General features: G+C 41.1%; 1 protein-coding gene across 1 annotated transcript in view; it reads left to right on the plus strand.

The window, feature by feature from the left end:
- The window catches only part of me1 (malic enzyme 1, NADP(+)-dependent, cytosolic), a 293,809-nt gene that overhangs the window by 253,968 nt on the left and 12,290 nt on the right, over positions 1-27,551 (plus strand). The window contains exons 4-6 of the mRNA XM_054740576.2: positions 13,579-13,654; positions 14,921-15,082; positions 23,152-23,255. Coding sequence (XP_054596551.1) covers positions 13,579-13,654; positions 14,921-15,082; positions 23,152-23,255 — 342 coding nt within the window. The remainder of the gene's footprint in view (positions 1-13,578; positions 13,655-14,920; positions 15,083-23,151; positions 23,256-27,551) is intronic.

Raw genomic sequence — 27,551 nt, forward strand, 5'->3', positions numbered from 1 at the left:
TATTACTGATAAGAGTTAAATCAGTAAAAGAGTCAATAATCAGCATTTTAATGTTTGCTCTTTGATAGGACCGCATGTGGTCAAATATGGAGTTTTACAGCATTCAGCAGTGAAAGCTGAATGTTTAAAATAAATAAAACTCTATTTGATCTTCTGTGGAAGATTAAAAACCTCGATAACCAATAATGGTGATGACTCATTCTTCACATTTTAAAGCTCCACAGATATTTAGACTCTGTGTCAGCATGAGATGTGTGTTGTTGCAAACTGGAGCATTTCCTTGATTTAGCTTGTGAATTAGCTTTGTATATTAAAAAGTATTTCTGTAACTAAAAACTCTGCCAGATTGCAGCCTCCTCCTCATGGGCCGCAAGTCTCCATCATCCCCTTGCAGGCCTGCCATAGAGCCCTTCATCAAACCAAAACTTTTTACAGGTGCCCAGTGAGGAAAGGAGGGGAAACTAACTTGAATCCTTGTGATAGATGTTTAAAACCCTAAAACAAACCACTTTTGATCCCCTTTTATTTTGGATTGTTGACTACTTTTTGACAGTAGTGGACAGCAAATGTGTTTTTATTCCATCTCAGCTCTGACACAATCAATCAAAACTTTATTAATCCCAGAGGGAAATTAGAGACACAAGGTATTTCTACGACACAGAAAAAGGGAAGAATAGTTGGAGTTGATCTTTTCTTCCCTCCTGGACTCAGCTTCAGTCTCATTAATGGTAAATAGAAATGTTTAGTCTGCAAACTGTTAGAATTATGTATTCCTACTAAAAACCCTTTCATTTGCTAAATCTCTTTTCCTAAGGTACCATTCATATACTAATGTTTTCTTTAGGTTATAAATATAAAAATGGTGAAACGTGTGTTTAGATGGAGTTCCCGTGTTTCATGTCAGTTAAAAATCCTCGTGCTGCGGTGCTTATTTTACTAATAAACTCTTTCTTTCTGACTTTGAAGGATGTGAAAATGCGTTTGTGGTTCTGGGAGAGTTTTACTTCCTGCAGGACGCATGCCTTCTGCAGACCTTCCTGTTATTGTGGATGATTTTATTGTGAGATGGTGATGACTCAGACTGTCTGAGATTTGCAGGAATCAGGTCTGACCCTGGATGACTTTCCTCTCCGACTGGTTCTGACCTGTTTCTGCATGCTGTGTGTGATCTGAGTGATCGATGTCCTACTGCCTAAAGCTTTTCAGACTTTAACCGCATTATTGCTCTTCTGACTGCAGTGTTGGATCAGAAACACACCCACACCCATACGTCACACCAGAATCCATCTAGATGCTTTGTTGTTGGATAGAGGGGACTCCCTGATGTTACTCCTCTACTTAAAGCACCCTTCAGTTGGGTCAAGGTTCATGGCCTGTCTGAGTGCTCCAGAAAGCTTTAATGCATCAGGGTAAACTTATGGGGCCAGAGTCATCTTGAAACTCACTTAACTGGTGTAGAAAGCATGTTTAACATTGACCAGTGGTAAATAGCTAAATACATGTTGTTTTTAGGGATGCCCGCTATTATCGATCTGCCATTAATATTGGCCGTTATCAGCAATAAAATGTAATTTCAGAAAATATCAGTATTGGTTTTTTAATGACACAACTTTTACGTACCATACACATATTATACATCTAACTCTTCAGCTACTTTTAATCTCTCTCAAAATGTAAAAGTCTGACAGATCAAATGTAAAGTTTTTGAGATATTTTGATTTATTTGTCGTAACTTGTGAAGCAGAAATTTGCCCTGTGCAAATGACTAAAACAAACACAGGAATCTTCATCCAAGGCTTGCTTTTCTTATCTGTTCATAAGTGTTTCATCAGTATAGCTGCAGTACACAGAAAAAGAAAAATACATTACTAATACACACATCTTAGCATCACACTTTTGTGATGAGATTCAGCTGCTGTTGGGGACAAAAGAAACATGGCACATCTCATGTTACGAACTTAAATGGGAGTAATTATCATTTTGCACAGAAAATGTTTAAAATGTATGCTGCATGACGTGAGATGTGACGTTGGTGACCAAAAATGTTTAACTTTTTTACTTTATGAGGGAGTACCGGAAATCAGACATCAGTAAAAAAGCCAGCATCGATCAGCTCTAGTTTTTGTATTGAATTTTTCACTTAGTACATGAGTTATCTCCTGAGCTGTAGACCATGAGGAACTGGATCCTCTGGAAGCACTTTTCCATCTGTTTTGTGGTGGACACTAGCAGCTCCCCTAGACATGCTGCCACCGTGGACAACCCAAAAGGAAATCCACATTTTGCTCTGGCTGTCGGAGCGTGTTTAATGGTTCATAAATCATTGCATTTATTCAGTGCTCAGTGATTTGACAACAGAGTTAGCTTGTCCTCTTGTGTCAGTGGCTCCTAAGTAGTTTTTTTTATTATAATAGCTGTTTTAATTCAAGTGATTCACTTTTTCCATATCCGTTCAGACAAATGATGCAGCATCAATCACTGCTGCTAACAAGAGACAACACTTGCAAATGAAAGTGACCGCTCATTGCTCAGTTGTTGGCTGAGGTTTCCTCTGAATGTGACTTTGCATCCCACACTGAACGTCACTGGCATGCTTCAGATGTTAGGATGTGTGTGAGGAAGCAAACGAATGGAAAAGCAGGATTACAGAGAGCTGAGACTCATCTATTTTCCAGCTCAGTTCATCAGGTTTGTATCATCTGGTCCCGTTAACAGGACATCTTTCTCACAGTAAGAGTTGTGTGAAGTTTGCTCAGAGAGAAACCGGGCATCTGCTGCAGGCATCTACACCCCGAAGCGTCTCTTTTTTGCTTGAATGTTACAATAGATGATGGGTTATATGTCTGGTTCTCACTTTTTATAGTCACTATTTTCATTTCCGGCAAGTTGGCCCATGTCAGAGTCTGTCTGTATACGCTCTGTGTCAATGTGTTGAAAAGGCAGTTTTACTGGTTAAATTCTGTTCATTTTGGCTTTAAATTCTACAGAATTTATCCACTTCCACAAGTCTGGAAAAGCTTCATAAGGGAAGACTAGCTTTCGTGTGGATGTCTTCAGTGGGCTGCAGAGGAATGAGATGGGGGCTGGTTTATGGTTTTCCGAGGCCAAAGGCTGGAAGTGCCACTCGTTGGTGTAAAAGGAGAGAGAAGTTCAGATGACATGTTGAATTCTTATTATTTAATGGAATTCTGTTAGAAGAGGAAGAAAAGGAAAAGTTCTTTTTCTTTGTCTTCAGAGAGTTGTGCTGCTTGAAAGGAAGCAGGGTGTGAAGGGACAGAAAAGGAAAGAGTCTGGAAAGGAAAATCCTGCCAAACGTTTCATTTTCATTTGACAAAGTCAAATTAGTGGGTAGATGTTTACTCACTATTACCATAAATTTCTAGAACAAACACATTTGCCATTCCCCTCAAACGCTTCTTCCTGATTGAAAAATGACTACGTTTACATGCAGCCAATATCCGGGTTATGATCGGGTTAAGGTCGGTATTCGGGTTTCTGAGTTGATCAGAATATCCCGTTTACAAGCATACATAGAAAGAGTTACCCCTAACTTGCATAACCCGATTTAAATGCGGACGTTGGGGTAGCGTCAGGACGTATGGACAACGTCAAGATGCAATATGCGTCATTTCCGGTTCTTCTTGTTCCGGTATCCGTGTAAAGAACATGTTTCCCAGTTCGGAAGAGATAGCGACCGTGTTTGTTTGCACTTTAGTTTCCTCGTCACTCCATATGAGCATATCCGGGTTTTTGGCAGTGTTTACATGGACCTGCGGAACCGAGTTATTGTGAATATTCGGGTTTTAAAAGGGCTACTGGCTGCATGTAAACGCACTCAATAATAGGTGGTTTATGTGTGCTTAGAGAGAGGTGGAGCAGTGGATAATGGGATGAATATTTGTGTTGAACTGATGCAATTATTCACTAGCTGTCTGGATCTCCTGATTATTTCAGGGTTTACCGAGGGCTTTTGTCTATTTCCATACCTCTGTTGCAAATGTAGTTTCATTGATGATCTTTTCCATTGAAAATGCTGGTTTGTGTCTGCTCGGGCTGTAGCAGAAACATGAACGCTGACTCCTTCTGCAGCTCAATTGGTTCTGTCAGATGCTGATGTAGCCAGTCCTTACGCTGCATATTATGAGTTGGATGACAGCTTTTCAACTTGAGTGTGCTGTTTGTCACTTCAGTGTGAATGAAAAATTGACCAGTAACATAAAAGCCAGAAGTACAGCTTTAGTTTTAAAGGTTTTAGTTGTTCCCCCATTTTAAAAACTATACGTGTTCATAAGAATGCTGTCTTTTGTTTCCATGGAAACCCATTATCTTCTTCACATCAAAGCAAGTTAGAAAAGATTAAGCCAGAAGTCTCATCACTTAAATGTTGCACTGTCTGTTCTTTTCTACAGTTTGTGGTTAGACACCACGTCCCTTCACAGAAATTCCTATGACCTCGTGAGTCCTCTGCATGTCTGGATGATACAGATCTACCTCCTCCTGTAGGACAGAACGATAGACGTGTTTTGGACCACACCAGTGTCTGCCCAGTGTGTAGATAAATGACAACTGATTCCAAGTCCAGACAAATGCATTTTGGATGAATTGTCACATCTAAGCCTTGCCTGACATGTTTTGTTTATCCTGTGGCCAAAAAGAAACTGAAGTCTGAGATTCCTTCTTTTTTTTAACGTTTGGCAGCAGCAAAGCTGCAGTGTTAGTATAAATTATATTAGTGTTTTTATTGTACTGTGGATCAAATGTTTTTTAATTTTATTTTTTTTAAACTCACAATAAATCCAACCAAAACAAACCATGAGGCCCATCTTTTAATGTCACAATGTCCCCAAAGGAAGTCAGCCAGATGATTTCATGCAAAGCCATAACAGCTTTTGTTTTCATCTAGATGGATCTGATAAATCTGAAAATGTTACCAGTCATAGAAGCACCCTGACTTTGTGGGTAGCTAAAATACTAAATATTGTGAATCTGTTAAACATTAAGCATGTTTCCACCATTGGAACCTTCTGGTCATTCTACCAAATCTTAAAGGCATGCACTTGTCTCCAACTAAGCGGTCTGGCCGAAACGATCGTTTTCTGGACCATTTCAAGAGCCAACGGAGTACCTGAGCAGGAGTGGCCCAGCGGAGTTGATTGTGACTTAGTCGGAAATGCCATCAGCAAACGTCACCCAAAACAAGTGTCTTTTGAAAAATTGGAAGAGTTGCTGGTGAAGCGGAACAAAAAACAATAATAATAATAATAATAATAATAATAATAAGCTGCTTTTTAGCTACTTTAAAATCAGTTATACTCCCAACACCGAAAAATTCAGCAGAAATCCCCCTTACAATGATACGATTCAAGGGGCTTTGTTGTCTCATGGAGCATGATAAGAAATCATGCTTCTTGACATTAAACATCAGATTTTACATCACAGAGCTACTTTCCCAGTCCTCCATTCATCCATCCATTTTCATCCGCTTATATGTGCAGTCACTTGGGCCAGCTCCTCCGGGGGAATCCCAAGGCATTCCCTGGCCATCTGAGAGGAATAGTCCCTCCGGCATGATCAGGGTCTTCCTTCAGGTCTCCTCCTGGTTGGACGAGGCCTGACAACCTCACCAGGGAGGCATTCAGGAGGCATCTTAACTAGATTCTCTATCCACCTCAATTGGCTCTCGTTGTGTGATCACAACAGCTGAGAGGACCAAGTCATCCTGTCTTGCAGTTAATTTTACTCCTCCCAGAACTCCTGTGTGGAAACACGCCTATTAGCTTGTTCAAGCTTAAAGCTGTCCTAGAATGAGAATTTTTGATCATTGGAAATTGTTCTTTGAGTCTTTGTTTGGACTCACAATGATCCAGAAGCCCTGATAAATGGGCTAATAAAACCCATGAAATATTCCAATAGAAAGACATTCACTTGCCTTGGACCTGCATGCTGATTGGACAGGGGGCGCATGCACAAGAAGGAAGTGAATGCTGGGCTGACCCATGTCCTCGATAGTTTGGATAAATGACAAGAGAAGTGAATGTGCAGCAAAGTGACTTTTTTTGTGTTTTTGAGCGAAGGTTTGCGGATGAAGAAGCAAGAGGATGTACCGAACCGGACCTGACCTCAAGCTATGGATCTCTCTGGTATTCATTCGTGGTCTGGATGTTCCACTTACATCCTGGAACATGAATTGTTCTCTAACATTCTGCTGTTTTTTTTTTTACCAGCAATCCAACAAGACTAATAGCAGTAACTCAGGTTAATGTCAACAACTCAACCTAGCATTGTTCTGTGGTTAGCATTGCTGTAACTAGCTTATGTTTATTGCATACACTGAAGTGGGTTGGGGGCGTGCAGATGTAAGGGGGTGTGGCTTGCTTATTACATAATAAACTAGCTTATCTCAGAACGAACCATCTCTTCTTCGCCTTTTCAAGATTACTAATTTACACAGAAAGCAGCTCAAACAAAACTCTGACTTTTTGGCATGCTACATTTGACCACCCAAGCTGCCAACAACGTCAGAGTGTCTTCACTATCTCTATTTTTTTCCATTGTATCAATATATATATATATATATATATATATATATATATATATATATATATATATATATATATATATATATATTTTTTTTTTCATAATTTTGTCACCAACCCTACCTCCTGAAAAATAAACTGAGATGGGTTCTAGATGCATGTGATGAATCGACTTTGCTGCTGAACCTCATGTCAGGAAATGAAGAATCCTTGCAAAGCTTCAGAGACGTGTCTGTTTGTAATTTGTTGCCCATGTTGGTAGCTCGGTGAGATGCTGGCTTTAGTAAAAGAACATTTAGTAACATGTTGGCATTAAAACAAGAGATGAAGATGTTGTCACATATCAGTGTTGTATAACTCCTGGTTGGCCTTCCCACCTTCTCAAAGTAATGAATTGTTGTTAATTTACTAATTTATTTAATTATATATAATTTTATTGTTCAGTTTTGTGTATGTTTTGTCTGTTCTTACTGCTGTAAAGCACATTGAGTAGCCTTTGTGTAGGAAATGTGCTGTATAAAAAAAGCTGTCTTGTCTAGCCTGGCCTGCCAGACTCGTCCTCTGTTTAATTCTGCACAGAGTAAGAGTCTGGTAACTCACAGAGACACACATGAAGGGCGGAACTAGCCAGCTCAAAAATAACCAATCAGAAAAAAGGCGAAAATGCAGACTGCACCGTGCGACGCTGTAGTTTTTTAGCTGTAGTAAAAAAACCACCTGGCAATGGTGCAAACATCTTTTTTTTAGAAGAAAAGCTTTTAGCGCTTCTACTTGTTGTTTCAAAGACATTCAAGTCATTTAGAACAGAGGAAAGAGCCGCAGCGAACTCTGCTGCTGTCTTCGTCATTTATGAGAAACTGAGCGTTGCTGTGTGTGTGACGTCCGCGACGCTGTAGTTTTTTAGCTGTAGTCAAAAATGGTGTCTGACAACAGTGCTAACATCTTTCTTTAGAAGAAAGGCGTTTAGCGCTTGTACTTGTTGTTGTTTTTAAGAAGTGTCCAAGTCATTTAGAACAGAGGAAAGAGCCACGGCGAACCCAGCTTCAGTCGCCATGTTTATGACAAACTTGGCGTTATGGTGTGTGACATACGCTACTCAGCACTGATTGGCTCGGTTAGAATTCTCAGGGGGTGGGGTTATTTGAATAGGAGAGTTCCCAGACCCTTTCTCTGAGCAGAATTAAACAGAGGAGGAGTCTGGCTGGCCAGGCTAAAACAGGCCACCATCCTGCGTGCATGAGATGCTTTTCTGATTTAGAAAATGAGTCATTTGTATGCTTTTTACAAAGGTTTTGAAAAACTTGTTTACTGATTTTATATTCTTCTTGGTATCAAACAATTTAACATTTGAAGCTGTTATGGCGAGTCTGCAAACAAGCTAGGTTTTGAACGCAAACACAGTCACAGAACACTCATCCTTCCCCTCGGGTGTCTTCCCTGAGATGCTTCTGCCAGAGCCAGAATGCTGGAGGAAACGAGATATAGCTAAACACCAGTTGGCATTTTTTAGGTCCAAACGTCTTTTATTGTCCGTGACTTCAACTGGTGTTTTTCTTTTTGGGATGAGAATTAAAAAGAGAGATCATATCTCTCCTATCTTAGCTTCCCTACATTGGCTGCCTGTTAAATTCAGAATAGATTTTAAGATCCTCCTTCTCACATATAAAGCTCTTAATAATCATGCTCCATCATACATCAGTGATCTGATTGTTCCATATGTTCCTATCCGAGCACTTCGCTCTCAGACTGCAGGTCTACTGGTGGTTCCCAGAATATCTAAGAATTGGATAGGCGGCAGATCTTTTAGCTATCAGGCTCCTCTCTTGTGGAACCAGTTCCCAGCTTTATTCCGTGAGGCAGACACCTTGTCTACTTTTAAAACTAGGCTTAAAACATTTTTACTTAATAGGTCCTATGGTTAAAATATGATGTTAGCCTAAATCTGGACAAGGGGGGAGTAGAGGGAGGTGGAGTGTACAGTTGGTAAAGACGGCTCTCCCTCGCCCTGCCTCCAACATGCCTCCATCTAAAAAGGCTAGGTTATCCAGAGTTATCTCTGTAGTTATGCTGCTATAGGCTTAGACTGCTGGAGGACATACTGATCACTTTCCACACCCGACTACTTTCTTCTACAATCTGCTCTTTAACTGTATTATTTCCTGCTATTTTAGCTGTTAACTTTATTTTTTCTCTAAGTGTTTTTCTCCCCAGAAGAAGCTACAATGATGTTTTGCTGAGCTGTGCTGGCCTCATGGAGGGGGCCATCGGCTTGAACACTGTTGCTAACCACTTAAACATTCTCCCTCTCCTGATAATAACACTTTACTTTCTTTGACATTGAATGTGTTTACCCGTTTAATTATAGATTCACTAGGATAAATACAGCAAAGTTTATCTGTCACCAAATAGAATATTTACTGAGAAATCACAATGTAACCATAGAAACATTACTTGGTATATATGTTGTGTGTGTGTGTGTGTGTGTGTGTGTGTGCGTGTGCGTGTGCGTGTGCGTGTGCGCGTGCGTGCGTGCGTGCGTGTGTGTGCTCTGTCTTCTCGATCCTCAGTGAGTCGTGGAGGATGGCTGCTTATACTGATCTAGGATCCTCTGGAGGTTTCTTCCTGTTAAAAGGGAGGTTTCCTCTCCTCTGTCGGTAAATGCTTGCTTAGTATGAGGATTGCTGTAAAGACTCTGACACTAGTCAGTTACTTGATGCAATTTGCTGGGTCCCTTATATAGGAAACTTTTTTTTCTGATTGGCTTAATGAACTGGCCTGTATTGGAATGTTTACTATGTGAAGTGCCTTGAGACGACTCGATGTGATTTGGCGCTATATAAATAAAATTGAATTTAATTGAATTTAATTGAACTGAATTGAATTGCATTGCATTGCATAGACTCTGGTAGTTTGACCTAAAGTTGAAGTGGTAGCAGCTGGCTGTTTCTCCTTCTCTGATATTATTGAGCAGAAAAGCTCTCACACCAGTGGTGTTCTGCTGCTAAATACATGTGTGGAGGACCCAGGGAAGTGCAACGGTTCAGCAAGACCAACAAGATGGTCCGATAGTTGCTTTTGATCCAAAATGTGTTCATAGAGGTTTTTAGACAAATGCGAGAGAACCACATTATTATTATTGTTTCTAATCTCCACAACATATTTATAGCTACTTTATGTTAAAACGTAGTTGAGAGGCATGAAAAAATGTTTAGTGCTAATTTGTTGCAAAATTTGCTTAAAGAGCTTTAAGTGTATATATTATAACTCTTTGAACCCAGAAGAAGGTTGAATCCGGAAAACTTCAACATATTATTCTATTGTAAATTAAAATGATCTTTGTTGAAACCTCAAATATCCCAGCACACCTGGCAGCAGGACGAGTGTGTTCATTTTGGAGGGAGGCTCCTATTTAAACATTTTTTCTTCAAAAGTCAGACACCTTCAGTGGGGAGTTCTGTTGAATGAAAGTGTTTTCTTTTAAAAGCAAACAGTGGATAGCTTTTGATTTTGTAAACACTGCCTTGTGTGTCCCAGCGGAGACCAGCAGGGAGCTGATTTATTGTTTTTGTATGGCAAAAAATCAGATTTAATGTTTTCTTCTGTTCATAAATGTGTCTTTTCTCGACAATAATTGAATTTGGTTTGTTAAAATGACTCACCTGAGGCTTTATTCCTAAAACCTCAGACACAAGATAAAAAAAACCATGCAACAATAATAAAGGAATAGCCCTAATTTATTATTTGACCTTCCTACTGGGGCAGGGTAGAGTCACCAAAGTCCTTTGGCTCATTTAGCTCCAATTAGACACTGTTTTAAAATGAGGAGGAAAATCTCTCAGAACTTCTGTCATTTTAGATTAGGAGCCCAATTAGTTGGTGAAATCTCATATTGCACGACTGTGACCTTTCTCGCTGGTTTCAGGCTGTTTTCAGTGATTCGTGTCCATGTTGGCAGCTGAAGCTTTTGTGGCTTGCTGACTGAGGGCAACAAGCACCATCAGGATTAAGTTTTGAGGTGAAGAATAGCGACTGGTGTTCTGTGTGTGCAGAGGTCAAAGACAAGGGGCTGCTTTCAGGTTGTCAAGTTGTTTTCTTTTAACTCTTTTGTCAACACACTCTCTTATGAGACGAGCCAGAGGGCAGCTCAAGACCCTCTGTTATTTATTGTGTGGATTAAATCAGCAGTCATAAGATACAAACACTCTCATATGTTCCAATAGGAACACAAGCGTGCAGCAACTCAGTGTTTCCGTACAATCTATTTAGGCTTCCTTCCTAAGGTGTGTTTTCAAAATAAAAGCTCAAAAATGTCCACATATTTATTTATTTGCATATTTAACGAGTAAATTTACATAAATCACACAGAAATAAGTTTTTTAATCTTTATATGACACTTTCTCAAACAACACATTGTGATGTATATATTTTTGGGTAAACTTACAAACTGAAAATATTGCAAATAAGGAGGAAAATGTTAAAAATGTTCCTGAATATTAAATAGTTTAATTGGGTACAATATTAGAAAATACAAATTTCTATTTTATTTAAAGAATTGGCCAAAGTAATGAATAGATAATGATTCATTATTAAAGAGGAAGATTAAAACATGGACCAATATGCTTGAATGTATGAAAATAACATTTGAAAGCTTTAGTAGATAAAGAATTGTTCCTATGTGTGATAAATGTGTAAATGTTGTATGTGAGACACAAGAATACATGGTAGAAAATGTTAACTCATGTCACAGATTTAGGTGTTTAACGTTGTCCATTGTTTATTTTATCAACTTTTCACCAGTTTGTTACCCTGTAACCTCCCCTCCCTGCATCTATAGTCCCCCGTTTTTACTTAGATTCTGTTTACCTCTCCGTAATTTGTAGTTGTTTGTAAGTTTTGTTGGTTAGCACCATCAGAATTATTTCTTTTCTTTATAAACTTATAAACTCATTTCTCTGTAGCCCACATCTGGAGATGTCTTCAGATTATTGTTGCACCCATCTGAATGCAGTCCTCCTCAAGTACAGAAGGTTTTGTTGGGGTTAAAGGTCAGGAGGTCAGCAACTTCCCTCAGTGGCAGAAAGAGAGAGAGTGGGGGAGGTGAGAAAACCCTGAAAAACAAAGCCATGTTGTTTTTGGTAACCTTCAAGTTGACAGAGATTAGGAATCGCTGCCAGTCTGCCTGTCTCATTGGATCCATCATATAAAAGTGTTTCCCAGCATCCATTTAGTGAAGTCAATGTGTCAGGTCCTACATGAATGTTTTAAAATGAGAAGAGCTAACAGTGACTTGTCTTCTCACGTGTTCCACTTCCTGTAGCCCCTCAGAGCTGCAGAAATAAAGTGGCTTTAATGGTTACTGTGCATTTAAACTTTGGGCCACATGCTTTTGTAGACAGATGCAGATTTATCTTTGTGTGAATTTTAGACTGCTGTCGGTCAAACAATAGTGTCACTTCTATATAGGTAAAAAGTTAATTATGTATGTTATAATGGAAAAAAATGAAACAAAAATCCAACTATATGAAGAAACCTTTTGATGTAGTGTACAAGAAACCTCCTCGTTTACAAAACACACCCCACGTTAGGTTCTAAAGCCATTGTGGATTTATTTGTTTATCCTGCTGTTTTCCTGTCCGTATAAATAATATCTGATTGAAAACGTATTAAATGGAAGAGCTATTCAACACAGATGCTCTGAAAGTGCTCAAAAAATGTTTAAAACAATATTTCATAAAAATCCTGCATACAAACAAAAAGGTGAACATCAAGTCAGAGGAATGGCCAACAGCTGATAAACTTCACAAGACAAAGTACCAGTGCCAGCATTAGAAGTTAGTTTCCACCTGTTTCTGAGCGTTATTTGACAATAATGGGCCACATCTAGGATTTTTTTTTCCAAAGTGGAGCCATCAGCATTGTATCTAAAGAAAAAACGTTGGCATTCAGCTTCACAAAGGGCCTTCAGTGTGTGAGCCCTGCCTAATCAGTTTGAGGAGGAACGGGGTTTACTTTAGAGAGTAAATATGCCAAACCCTGGAGCCGCTGTTGTTGTTTCCCATGTGTGACCTCGTCTCCCCATCTAACGAGAGTCATGTGGCCGTGACACTGACTGATCAGCTGTACACACACACACACACACACACACACACACACACACACACACACACACACACACACACACACACACACACACACACACACACACACACACACACACACACACACACACACACACACGCACACACACACACACACACACAGAACAGCTAAGAACTCTACTTTGGGTTGGGTTTAGAAGTCGTTGTTTTTATTTATTTATTTATTTCTCCCTGTTGTGTTTTGTAAATGTTTCCACCAGAGCTGTGCTGAGTAGAAACCTGTGTTGAACCCTGACTCACCCTTGAGTTATCCCTTCATTTTTATGAGACACTTTTATGTTTTTCTCTTCATCCCACCGTATCTTTATATGTTTAACAACATCTTGATCCTGTGTTTTGCATTTAGTCTACCCGTAGCATCCTGAGACCCGTGTGGATGTTTTTGCCATCACTGGCATTTGTAGGGTCGTTGCCCTGCATGCAGCTAGGCAAGCATTAAGTCAGACCGCAGATTTAGATTTAATCCTGAGGTTCTATTAAAGCAATAAAGCAATGACGCCAGTGTGCAGGAGTAAAGATAGGGGGTTATTTTAGGGAACGTGAGATAGAATAATATTTAGACAGCTTTACTGGTTCAAAGTGAAGTCCTTAAAGCTCCTGAGCACTGGGATCAACAATAAAGTCCCAGCCAGGTGCCACTAGTATGTCCTGGTCAGAAGAACGAGTCTGAATTGAAACATCAGCTTGGAGTGAGTCTCTGAAACTCAGCTCAAATCTGCTTCTCCTTCACAACTCAGACAAAACCGTATTTTTGTTTTCATTGGAATGTTATTGCTCTAAAAATGGATGCCTGTGACATGACAATGTAGCAGGCAAGAAGACTAGTTAATTACGTGTGTGTGTGTGTGTGTGTGTGTGTGTGTGTGTGTGTGTGTGTTTTTCAGGGGGCTCTTCATCACTATTCATGATCAGGGTCACATTGCTTCAATCCTCCAAAACTGGCCCGAAAAGGACATCAAGGTAAATTTCTAGGTTTATTTAATCATGGCCTCTTTTATACAGAATGGGTCGGTCAGATTAAATTAGCATTTTTGGGAATGTAATGAATAATCATTTTACCTGTTGTTGACAGCTCAGCATCTTCCGTTGGGAGCAGCAGAGATCGTTTTTAGAACCAACTCTAGTCTTAAACATTTCACCGTGGTTCAGCATGAATATGCTGTTTTACAAACAACCTGTGGTTGGTCTGGTGGATGTCTTGATGTTCAGGTCAGAAGTTGCCCAGGCTGCGCCCGAAGCCTAGTGCTGCAGCAGATATCTGCATTTTTAAACTACCATAAAATTCTTCCTAAATAACTACATGTATTTATAATCACTGAATATGTTTGCATAAACTGTTTAGAATTGCTCTGAGATTGATAAACAAATGTTAGACATGATGAAGAAGCCCCCTTCCTGTGGAACCAGCTAAACGCCTGTGCATGTCCTCTGACCCTTCAGGGGCCGCAAACACAACCGAGCATCATTAACAAGTCTCACCAGCAGCTCTTTCCTATGAGAAACTTTGTTTTAAAAATGCACATTAATGTGTAAGCCATACCGGAGCAATATTCAGAATGACGCCACCAGCAGGCATTCCTGGCATGTGGGATTTGGTCTCAGCCACCTGTTCACAGCTGTCAACAGCAAGGCATTTACTGCACCTCAGCACTGATATGCTGCTGCTCTTATCAAAACCTCACCCCGTACGCCTGACTTTCAGCTTCTCAGAAGAGAAAGGTCAAACGGCAGCCAACACAGTCGTCCACTGATGAGCCTTGGCAGCATCTGTAACACATTAAGCAGCAGCAGGTTTCAAAAAATCAAGTCAAGTGGGAAAACTAATTAAAATGCTCTAAACTTGTCAGATTTTGGAGAGAACAAGACCGTAAAAAATCTGTCCAAAATATCGGTGTCACACCAAAGGTGAAAAAAATAAAACTATCCACTTTTAGGAACTTTTTGGTTCCACTCTGTTGCTGCTAATATTACGTGTTACACAGCAGATTAGTTTCATAATTTAAAATCAACTCAGTGGAGGAAAATGATTTCATAAAGAAGGTGACTAGTGAGTGGAAACCTGGGAGGCTGCTGGAGTACCTGGCTCCTACTCTAGAAAAACTACACAGTCACTGGGAGCAGGATACTCTTAAGGAACGTTTGAGTTGAGGCTGTGTAGGAATACTGCTTCAGATGTAAAAAATACTAACATATTTGTGAATGGAAACCTTTGTTGTGGCACTCCAGGCAGTGTGTGTGACGGATGGAGAAAGGATCCTGGGACTGGGAGATCTGGGTTGCCATGGCATGGGCATCCCCGTTGGGAAGCTGGCTCTGTATACAGCCTGTGGGGGCATGCCACCACAGCAGTGCCTGCCTGTCATGCTGGACGTTGGCACAGACAATGAGGTGAGAGCTGGGATCTAAATATAGAAGACTATTTATTTTATTTGTGGGATTTACATCACGGCCATCAGAGAGTAAAGGAACAGCTTATTCCTCTGCAGTGATTCATGGTAGCTGCTCCAGACCAGTGTTGATTGACACTGAATCTCCTGCTTGTCATGTATTCTTCTGGACTGATTATAAGTGACATATTTACCATGAATCGTGATGAGGAGGAACATGTGTTCCCTTGGAGTGAGTCAGATGTGTAAAATCACAATATTCCATTCAGTAATGTGGGGCATCTCTTCATAATTCTGTCATTGTAAGACTAAATGCTGAATTTCATTACTAAAGAAAATGCATTATGCCAACTAACTAACTAACCTTTTCAATAATGTTTTTAGCTGCTTAAAAGCTGATGTACTGAGAATTAACTGTTCCTTAATGTCAGGTATTTTTCCTCAATCATTGAAAACTGCTGTTGTTAAGCTTCTTCTAAAGAAAAGGAAATTAGATCCCTTGGTGATGAATAACTACAGACCAATCTCTAATCTCCCTTTCATTGGGAAAATTATTGAAAAAGCTGTTATGATCCAGCTGAACAGCTTTTTAGAGATGAACAACCTGTTGGACAGTTTCCAGTCAGGCTTTAGACAACATCACAGCACTAAAACCACACTTATTAAAGTATTAAATGATAATCATCTAAATACAGATTCAGGCAAAACATCTGTCCTGATGATGCTCAATCTCGCTGTAGCTTTTGATATTATGGACCATAAAATCCTTCTTGGTAGGCTCGTAAACTGGGTGAGACTTGCAGGCACAGTCTGTATTGGTTCTAACCTTATCTTAAAGATGGGGTTATGTTGTCTCTATTGGTGATCACAAATCAAAGCTGATCACCATGACATGTGGGGCTCAATTCTTGGATCACTACTCTTCAGTCTCTACATTCTCCCCCAGGGTCAGGTCATGAGCAATAACAACATTACCTATCATAGTTATGCAGATGACACCATGATCTACCCTATCTCTACCTAGCTCTATCACCTAATGACTGTGGTCCCTTAGACTCACTCTATCAATGTTTGGAACAACAAGATTGACTGGATGCAATCAAACTTCCTCTATTTAAACAAAGACAAGTCTGAAGTTATTGACTTAATAAGGAGGACAGGATGGAGGTTATTGCTCAACTTGGCTCCAGAGAAATAAAGACAAACACTCAGGTCAGAAATCTTGGTGTCATAGCTGATTCAGATCTGAGCTTCACTGGTCACATTAAGGCTATAACTAGATCAGCGTTTTATCATCTTCATCAAATAGCACGACTCAGAGGTGTCATTTCCAGACAGGACCTAGAGAAACTCATTCATGAGTTCATCTACAGCAGGCTGGCCTATTGCAATGGTCTTTTGACTGGTTTCCCCAAAAAAGCTGTGAAGCAACTGCAGCTTATTCAGAATGCTGCTGCTAGAGCCCAAGAGAATCCTGTTCTTAAATCACTTCACTGGTCACCAGTAAACTACAGAATCTATTTCAAAGTACTTCTACTAGTTTATTAATCACTCAATGGCAAGGGGCCAAAATGCATGTCGGACCTCCTTCCTGTATAAACGCCCAGCAGGGGTCTGTGATCCTTAGAAAGCAGTCAGCTGGTAGAACCCCTGGCCAGAACCAAACAGGGTGAAGCTGCTTTTAGCTTCTATGCTGCACACAGACGAAATCAGCTTCCTGATGACCTCAAATGTGACTAACAGTGTGAATGTTGACTATACAAATAAAATGGCATCATAGTTACTAATTAATCTCCAGAAACATGGTGATTTTTATTTGGGAGAATTTTTTAAGCAGATATAATTATTTCATTTTATTTCAGTCTTTTTCTACCCAAGTAATGCAGACAAAGGCCATCTGAAGGATGGTTTAGTTCTCACTTTAATGGATTTTTTTATTGAAATCCGTAAATATCTCCTTTTTTCCTCCTTAGCAAGAATAAAAAACTGAAGTTAAGAAATAATTCACATCTAGGTTTAACTGGAAAGGTCAGTGAAGAGCAGCAAGCACATTTCCCTCTTTACAACCAGGAAACACCCTTGTATTAGTGAGGTAAACTTCTCCACTGATTGATGCCAGCTGGGAAAGCACCTCTTCCCTCTGCCCGGCATCTGTTCTCTGTGGCACCCTCTCTGGATGGTGGTCCAGGGCGTGTGTTTTCAGCCCTTGCCAGTCTAAGAATAGAATATTTCAGATGCACAGAGCTCCAAGGCTGACGGTGCAGCAGACGCATATGCCTGTCTGTCTAAAACAGCTTAGCTCTGAATCCTCACCCGCTGCCCTTCATTTTCCAGTATGGCTTTAGGATGACTCAGCCTCATTCCAAGCAGATGTCTCAGTGGAGTAAGTGTGAGAGACAATACTGTGGTTGGATAGCTGCACAAACTAAGATTAATAAGCCATAACAAGTAATGGTAAATACTGGAGACTGGACATACAGGGAGTGCAGAGTTATAAGGCAAGTTGTATTTTTGAGGAATAATTTTATTATTGAACAACAACCATGTTCTCAATGAACCCCAAAACTCATTAATATAAAAGCTGAATGTTTTTGGAAGTAGTTTTTAGTTTGTTTTTAGTTTTAGCTATTTCAGGGGGATATCTGTGTGTGCAGGTGACTATTACTGTGCATAATTATTAGGCAACTTAGCAAAAAACAAATATACCGTATACCCATTTCAATTATTTATTTTTACCAGTGAAACCAATAGAACATCTCCACATTCCCAAATATACATTTCTGACATTCAAAAACAAATCAGCGACCAATATGGCCACCTTTCTTTGCAAGGACACTCAAAAGCTTTGTCATCTGCAAAAATCAAAGATGAAACCTCAAGTTTCCAACCCAGACCTCCTCTTCTCCATGACTACGGCCTGAGATCCTGTCCACAACCACCCAAAACAGTGACAGTGGAATCTACCCCGCACCAGGACCAAGCACGACTTTGTATTGAGAATGCAGACACAGCTCTTCATTTGGTTGTGCAGGGACCAGATAGCCCTCATAAATGACCCCGGCACCTCGTACTCCCACAATACTCTCCACAAAATGCCTCAAGGCCTTGTCCAAGTCCACAAAATACATGTGAACTGAAAAACAAAACTTCTCATGACCCCATCAACTCCACAAGGCTAAAGATCCGGTCTACTCTTCCACAAGTTTGATGAAAGCTCCGCTGCTCCTTCTGAAATGTAGGCGTCACTGTCAATAGAAGGCTCCTTTCTAACACTCTGGAAAACACATTCCCAATAAGCGTAGGCATGACAGATTGTGATATTTACATTAGTGTACATGGTGGTGCAAGCAGCGTCACAGTATTTACACCAGTAACTCAAGGAGATGCCCTGATATAAATGGCATGATGTTCACGGGCAAGGTCAAAGAGCATGTGAGGAAGACAGCAAGCTGCCTGTTAAGATGCTTTCTGAGTTTGAGACTCATCTTTCTTTGTTTTACTTCTTCAGGGTCTAGTGACTTCCTGGTCCTTGAGCACCCCTAAACAGCATGTTTTAAAGGTTTTTCTGTTTCAGCATATCTGATTTAATTAGTAGGTGATTAACACACTTCTGCAGGACTTCATAACATGATGAACAGATAATCCAACCATTTAATCAGGTGTGATGAAAGTGAAAAACGCTGGATAGTTGCCCTTGAGGACCAGTATTAGACACCTTGGGTCTAGTAAATTAAAACTTTGTTGGACCTGCAGCTCCATTGAAAACAACAACAGGGTTGCAGATAAAATCAGGCTAAGTTGAAATAAGCAACATCGACTGCGAGGAAACCACATGTTAGAATGAGCTAAATACTTTGTGACTAGATTAAAGCTACATTGACAAATCTGCAAAACAAGCTAGCCTAAAACATTTTGCATGTGTGGCTGTGGTGTTCTGGACTGGGTTCAAGCTTGCCGACTGCCCCTCGGTAACCCCTTCTTCACTCTGCAGCCGTGACTCTTGAGGCATGATGAGAGCAGAGCTGGTGGGAGGATACGAGGCAGTTGTGGCTAATTATTAAAAATGGCTGTCATTATGGAATTATATTTGTTCCTTGAGTGGGTGTAGGACTAAATAGAGGTAGGCATTCACCCCAAAAGTCAAGAAGGCATTTCCCATCTCTTGAAACATTTTGATTTTTCTTTTCAAACCAAAAATTTTATCTGTTGGGGTTATTAGGAGCGAACAATTAGTAAGCTTCAACTTACTTTTGGATTCTTCAATAAATTCTGTAAATATGGGAATATTTACTGATTTATTAATTAATTAAGATATTCTTAGATATACGGGGCACCATTCCCCTTTTACCGGGGAAAAATTGAATCCAAAACTCTTATCAGTCTTTCTTGAAGTTCGTAGAATCCTTGGAGCAGAGACTTCTCTTCGACACAACAAAGCTACTGGAGACGAAAATCTGAATTTTATAACGTTTAATTAACAATTTGTCAAATGAATAAACAGTGGCATAAATGAATAATAACCATGTGATATAATAAAAGGATGTATATTCAAAATAATGTTCAAGGTGTTTTGTGTGTATGTATGTGTGTGTGTGTTTCTAAAATGGAGTCTGTATGCAAGATGGCTGACCCCTCTGTCTGCCTAAAGTGTGAGTGGCAACTTGCACTTTAACTTCCAAAGCACTTAGAATCAGTAGTAACTTAACCTTAAATCACTCAAAACATTTCAAAGGATCATGAAACAACACAAAAGATTAATCACAAGTTAATATCCTTAGTTTATCAGCCTGGCCATGGCCGAAACATTTAAAGATACCAAACAATGATTAATAAGCAGTTTATTCTTTCAAAATGACCCGAAGGACGAATTGGGAGCGAAAGAGGAAAACACGAAGCTACTTTTTAAGCAATAGCGCGGTTTTATTGCTTATTCTGGACTATAGAGGAAACGGGAGAAGAAAAGGAGAGAGAGAAATGAGTTTTCTGATCACCAGATGAGCGAGGCGTCCCCCGCTGTTATGACTTGACGGTTCTCCGTTTTTCTCCGCAGTTTTCAGCGTCATCCGTCGGTTTGATGCTTTCTCCATTGTTTGGCTCCACGAGTGTTTCTCCAACGGGCTGGACACAAAGAGAACGAAGTTTCTTTTGTGCTGAGTTTGACAACTTACAGCGTCTCTGAGAGCTGAATGGAGCTCCGCTCGTTCCCAGTCAGGTCCCGATGGAGTTGAGTGGCTTCCAGCGGTTTTGTGGGCTCAACTTGGGCACTTAGAGCTTCCGCGTGCTCAAGTTGTCGGAGCGTTCGACAAGCGTGTCCTTACCGCCAGGTATCCTGGGCAAAAGAACGAGGTTTCTTTGTCTCTGCTGAAGATTTATGGTCTTAGTTCGCGGGAAAAGCTCCACGGCTTCCCGCACATGCGCAGAACGTGTTTCTGGTACTAGGCGGTGACGTCATCACAATGCTTCCGTGTGCAAAGCATCATGGGAAATGAAGTTTCTTGGCGCTGATGTGATTATTTGCTTTTCAGAGCAATTTAAGCACAGTCATTTTGGAGAAAATCACTGCATAGTAATTTCCTCATGAGGTCAGACCCTCAACATTCCCCCTTTTGGTTTCGGGGATCGCGCCCAAAGCTCGATCGTCGGAAGCACAGATGGGTTTGTTCCTCATGAACGTAGGTCGACTTGATTGTCGGAAGCACAGGTGGGTTTGTCCCTTCGGACGTTGGTCTCCTTGGACGCCTTTGTCTTTGGTCTTTGTCTTGGATCCTGGCGCCTTTGGTCTTTGATCCTGGTCAGGCACAAAGAGGATAGGAAACGGGATAGTCCCCAACGCGCATAACGAGAAGAAGCCACTCACGCAGGTGGTACGCAATGAAGATGTCATCCATGCGAGAGGTAGTAGTGTAGAAGCAGGAAGGTCGGTGGGCGGTTAACTCCACGAGGGGACACAAAGGCATCTCACCGCCGGCCATACAGTTCAGTTTATGGAGCACGCGGTGATGTACGAGGTCCATAGTTCGCAAACGCACATTGACCTATGTGGTCCCAAGATATCCCTCTCATGCTTTACTGCCATGAGAAGAAGAAAACAACCGCTATGGCTGATTAGCTTAGACTAGCTGGCGCCATTACGGCACCATGTTTAAAGTTAATCTGTGTTCCATCACCATCATTCACAACAAGAAAGTTGACCAAGGTTGTGTCTCATCCCACATTACCAGATGAGGCTTTGTTTCTTTTCATTGTGTTGCTTGGAAGTCTTTGTTTGAACTGCTTCATTTTAATCTGGTTTGTCAAATGAAAATTTGCAGAGTTGTAATGTTTTCCCTTCTATAGACACCCCCAGGTGTTTCGGTTCGTGTTATCTGATATTACATCGTGTTTGTTTTTTTCCAGAAAAGTTTGCTGACATATTCTTAACACTGAATGTTCACAACAGGGCAGCCAGGTTTCAGTCCAGTTTTCAGTCCAAAAGCCAGTTTGATAGAGCGTTAGCAGAGAGGACTACACAGCTGTCCTAATCCCCTCTGAGAGAACAGGAGCTGTACGATACAAAGGACAGCTTAGTCAATTACCAGAAGATAATCTGAGACAGAAAGACAACTCCTGTCAACAGTTCAGCTCTGAGTCAACGAGGTCAAACCACTCAGGTCTTCTTCTCTTTCACATATCAAAGACTGTCATCCGTAAGTGAAATGAATGAAGCCTAAAATCGTTTTTATATTTCAGTAGGTGCTGTTGCATCATTTAGTGAAATCACCACTAAAGTCTCCCTCATGCCCACTGGGATGGCATAGTGCTTTCCTTGTTTTGGTTACCATTGATCCTGGTTGTCACTGTCCATTGAATACTTGCCAGGAAATGAGCTGTCCTCTTCAAATGAAAGTTGACTTAAATACATGTTTGTTGAGTTGTTCTTGGTGACTGTTGACCTGTGCCATGGAAAGGTGGCCTCTGTCTGCTCCAAACCTCTAATTTGATGTCTCCATAAGTAAAGGTTTTTATGTCCCACCAATGCATGACCACTCTGCATGTTAGTCAGCAGGCTCTGGACTGGAAATGCATTCAAGTCAAGTTCTGGGAGTTGTTCACTGCGAGCAGTACGTTTATGAATCTATGGGTGGTGTTGAAAAGGTGTGAGGTGGGTTGTTATGAAACAATCCCAATTTACCTTTTAGAATCAACCCAATTCAAGGTGGCTACCTCACCCAACTCAAAAATACCTATAGCTGATTATAATGTAACTTTACAGATGCTGATTTTAAATCTGATGTAGTCATCCTCTAAACTTACTGAGTGCTAACATTATTTGACATTACGTGAGACTGATTTAATTCAAGGTTTGACCAAAATAGCCTAAACTGCAACATAAGATGATCTTAATTAACACTGTGGCATGACTAACATCAGGGAATCTGCGTTTAAAGAATGCTAGGCCTTTAATTTAAAGTAATGCGTTTATATATATTATAAATGATTGTATGGTATTTTCAGTGGTTTAGTAATAACACCCTCCCTCCACCACAGGATTAACTTCACATAGTGTGTGCTGATTGGTGTGAAATTGTGTGACAGGAGGTTCCTCTCAGCAACATGATAACATATGGCTCACATTATAGCAGAGGCCTGCAGAGAAGCAGGCTAGAGGACATGTAAATGTTGTGAGACCGGCTCAGTGGCCTAGTGGTATGAGTGTCCACCCTGAGATTGGGTCTTTGTCATCAGTCACTGCTCTCTTTCTGAAAATGGGCTTGGTCTGCACGAGCTTCTTTGGAGTTAGAAATTAAACGTTACAGGTGTTGTGGATATCATAGTGTAGCTTGTGCAGTTTTATCCATTCCTCTCATTAGCAGATGCTAATTTGGCACGCTGAATCGAACTTTTTATTATTTTGTTTTGTTTTTTGACATTATTCTGTTTTTCAGTTGTTTCAGTTTTGTGTGTGTGTGTGCGCGCGTGCGTGCGTGCGTGCGTGCGTGCGTGTGTGCGTGCGTGTGTGTGTGTGTGTGCGTGTGTGTGTGTGTGTGTGTGTGTGTGTGTGTGTGTGTGTGTGTGTGTGTGTTTCCCCAGGCACTGCTGAACGACCCCCTCTACATCGGTCTGAGGCATAAGAGGGTCCGAGGCCCGGCCTATGATGCCCTGCTAGATGAATTTATGAAGGCCATTTCAGACAGGTATGATGATCACTCTGACCTTCGAGTCATCCTCTGCCCACTTCCCCTCTTCTTGTCTGCTCTCATCATTTCAGGCCAGCAATTGCACTGTGCTCCTAAAAGAAAAATGTTAAGCAGTTTAGCATGTTTGGTTCGTGCAACGCTGCCAAATGTTGAGGAATTTTGAGGCCTAGAGTTACAGACATCAAAAAATTGGTTTATTCCTCTTTGAACTCCTTTTACTGTTTGGGTGCTATGAGGTTATTTTAACTTTTCATCCAGGCTGGATGTCAACGTGTCCTCAGTAATGTAACGGAGCTGTTTCTTAAGTATCAGCAGGAGGATTTTTCAGCTAGGAAGTGTGTTTTTTCTGTGTGTGTGTGTGTGTGTGTGTGTGTGTGTGTGTGTGTGTGTGTGTGTGTGTGTGTGCGTGTGCGTGTGCGTGTGCGTGTGCGTGTGCGTGTGCGTGTGTGTGTGTGTGTGTGTGTGTGTGTTTTAGTGGACAAATACAGATAGAAAATGAAATATCTCATTAGTTTATTTGTCTCTCCCACCGTAGAGAATTCCTGTTTTCAGCCCTGAAGACACTTAATCAGGTTAACACCAGTCTGATCTTTGTTTTCTGAGCAGATATTAGTTGAGGCAAATTGCTTCCTGCTGTGATGGTTAGCCGCTGTGCTTACTGCAGTCCTGTTCTTGATTGGGACTTTTGTGTACCATAGCTTAGCATGCATGCCAGCGTGTCTGTGCTCGTGTGCCACGGGGCCATCCCAGCCACATACACAGGCCTGGTTAAGCCTCCTCCTAACCCAAAGAGTCTGGTGTCCAGAGGGAGAAGTCTGGGTCTGGGCCCCCTCCAGCTGGCAACAGGAAGCCATGACTTTAATAATCGGGTAGCTTCACGACTACAGGGAACAGAGATGCTTTTTTCTTTCTCCCCACCGGAGCCGGATTGGCGGAAAATGAATAATTATGGGTTCAGGGATTCAATGAATGATTACAGCTCTGCAGTCTTTAAGTAATATCCATGTTTAGTTTTCTAAGAAACTAAACATGAACTTAAATACTCCACAATGAGTCATCATCAATAAGTCTGAGAGGGTGTTTTGAGTCCATTTTATAAAAATACTTCTTTATTCAAGGGGAGTGATTGCTGATGTGATCTACTTGATTTCTAACCAGGCTTCCACCACAGATCCTGTTCAGAAATGCTACCTCATCCGTGTGTGAGGTAACAGCTTCTTTTTGAACGGCATCACAGGAAGCTGGTTCTTGTCTCCAGCAGCAAGGTCAGGGACTTATCTGAACAGGTCACCAGTCCATCACAAACATGGTATCCAGAACTTACCTGGATACTTTCCACTCCTGGCTGTAAATAGGACCTCTGTTCTAGATATCCAGAAAGATTTGTTGACTAAACGCTGCCACTCCCTCATTTGTCCAAATCCGACTCAGTCATGGTAATGCATTGTTGTCCTCTGAAACTCCTCCTGTGGGACACCTATCGAAACATCATCATATGCTAGTTCCAAGTTCATGAAAACCAATCAGACTGAGTGGGAACACGTCTCTGTGACCTAAAGTATTTTGTAATGATTGTAAACTAGTATGAAATTTAGATTTTACCTTCAGATCTTAGAATATCTTAGCATATTCTTAGAACAAAGGTGAGGTCATTCTGAGTGCAGGTTGGCTTCCCACAGTCTTTGGTTTTGTTCGTGTTGTTCATAAGCAGCAACTCAAGGCAAGTCTTGGAGAGTGGGGTGTCTGTTTGGCGTGAGTTTGCTTCATTTACCGGACGGAGCCGAATCTCCTCAGCGCAACTAAAGAATGAACATATGCTCGATGATTCATACATCTGAACAGGTTGTTTCCAAGATGCTCCCCTCTGGACAGTTTCTGGACATGTCCCACCGGGCAGACCCAGGCCTTTCTGGGAAGAGAAACTATCCTCACCTACCTGAGAACACCTTGGAATCCTTGTCTGGACTTCAGATCAGTGGAAAAAGATGAACGAACGAACAAACGAACGAGCAAGCGAACGAATGAATGAAAGAACTGATCTCATCTGATTCCAGGGATGTCTTCTGAGTACACGCACCAAAGATCACACTCATTCAGCTTCTTGTCATTGAAACACATCTGGCCGTTTGCATGATGTAGACCTGGCCAGCCATGCTGGACTTTCACATATCCAACGGAGAACAGAAGGTCAGCATGGACACTGACTGGTCTGCATCAATCCATTTGCAAGTGTTAATCAGTGTTATTCACTTTGCTGTCCACGGTTTTAGCCTCACAGCTTAGTTTTGTTCATTCAGAAACATCTCACTGAACCGTTCTAATGCGGGCCAAAGGTCTTGAACATTTCCCATGTAATTTTAGTTGGCATGCTGGGCCTACAGGAATGCCACCAAGTATTTTAAAACTCTTGGCACTGGGAGAAAAAGGTCCAAGCAGACAGACCAGTGGACGGGAGGACTGACAGCTCAGGGATTTGAGAAATAATTTGTGCTGAGAGATGCTGCCCCTCTGGAGAGTGAGAATGAACTAGGGATTTATTAAAGCCTCCAGCACAAAGCCCTTAGGGGCGAATAAAACACAACCTGTGTGTGTGTGTGTGTGTGTGTGTGTGTGTGTGTGTGTGTGTGTGTGTGTGTGTGTGTGTGTGTGTGTGTGTGTGTGTGTGTGTGTGTGTGTGTGTGTGTGTGTGTGTGTGTGTGCGTGTGCGTGTGCGTGTGCGTGTGCGCAGATACAACAGCTGGGTTTGTACAGAGCACCCTTGTCTGTGACCTTTGTTTTGGTCTTCCATGGATCTTAGAGGCCATGGATCTCTTCATACCTCCTCATCTGTTTTTAGTCTCCTCCTCGGTACGGGGAGGATGTATGCATCGTCTTACTTCACTTTAGCTGGAGATTTCTGGTGTAATGAAGCTAGCATGTGTTTCTTAAAGGAGCTGGGTCTTACGTTTTCAGTGCTATAGACAAAACAAACACATGGAAATGAATAGAATGTTTTCTTCATTCAGTCTTCGTAAATCATCGAGTAACTCTTAATCAATTTTGCTGATTTAACCCAAGAAACTCAATAGGAGTGTCTTTGAGCTTGAAAAAGTCTGTAAAGAAGACCTGGTTTCTTTTCTTTGCCTCTGCTAAGAGTATCACTGGGATAAAACGTTAATCATCACGGTAAAATAAAACTGAAGCAAAGAGCAGCTTTGTGTTTGTCACAGATTGTCTCAGATTGCTTTGACAGGCCCATAGCAGGAAGCAGCCTGCTGGCTTTTCTCCTGTCTATCTGGTTTGTATTTTATTCTTTCATATGATAATTAGTATTGTGTCAGATAATTAAACAATAATAATATCATTACTGTTATTATTAAATATAATAAAACAAGTATTTAGAGTGCTTTGTCAGAGTCTTAAAAGCCCAGTTTTACCCACATTCATTTGGTCCACTTTTAAGGGGCCAGTGTCATTTCTGCGGTTTGAGTAACTGGTTATTTTTTCAGATACATTTCTGAGGCTGCAGTTTCCTCTGTTCATGTTACTGGTTTCAAGTGTTTGATCCCAGTTTGGGTCAAAATGTGACTACAATAGATTTTAAAATGTTGATAGCTCAATAAAAATAATTATTGCATAAAATGATCTTGTATTAACACAGAATACTCAGTTACTCAGTTGGTATGATAACAGAGGACATGTGGGGAAAATGGCAAGTGCCAACATCATTTCAAGTCTTTTTAAAGAATGCTGTCAGAACAAAAAGTCATATTGAGCTCCATCTTTGAATTATAACTCACTGATTTGCAAATACTTTGGCCTCTGGTTTCGAAAACAAGAGCAAATCAGAACAGAGACAGGCTCAGAAGGTTTTTATTGGCATGCCATTCATTCAGCAACAACATGGAGTCAATTAAGTTAAAGGGACAGGCTGTAAAGCTACGTTACGTTGTTGTTGAATAAAGGCAGCTCCATTCATACATTTTCTTCCACTTATCCAGGGTCGGGTCACAGAAGCAGTAGCCAAAGCAGAGAGGCCCAGATTTCCCTCTTCCCAGCCACTTGGGGCCAGCTCCTCCGGGGAAATCCCAAGTCGTTCCCTGGCCAGCTGAGAGACATAGTCCCTCCAGCATGTCCTTGGTATTCCTTTGGGCCACCCCCCAGTTGGACGTGCCCAGAGAGGCATCCTAACCAGATGCCTGAGCCATCTCAACTGGCTCCTCTTGATGTGGAGGAGTAGCAGGTCTACTCCGAGACCCTCCCAGATGCCTGAGCTTCTCACCCTATTTCTAATGGAGAGTCCAGCCACCCTGT

Source organism: Nothobranchius furzeri, chromosome 5, assembly GCF_043380555.1.
Source record: "Nothobranchius furzeri strain GRZ-AD chromosome 5, NfurGRZ-RIMD1, whole genome shotgun sequence".
Lineage (NCBI taxonomy): Eukaryota > Metazoa > Chordata > Actinopteri > Cyprinodontiformes > Nothobranchiidae > Nothobranchius > Nothobranchius furzeri.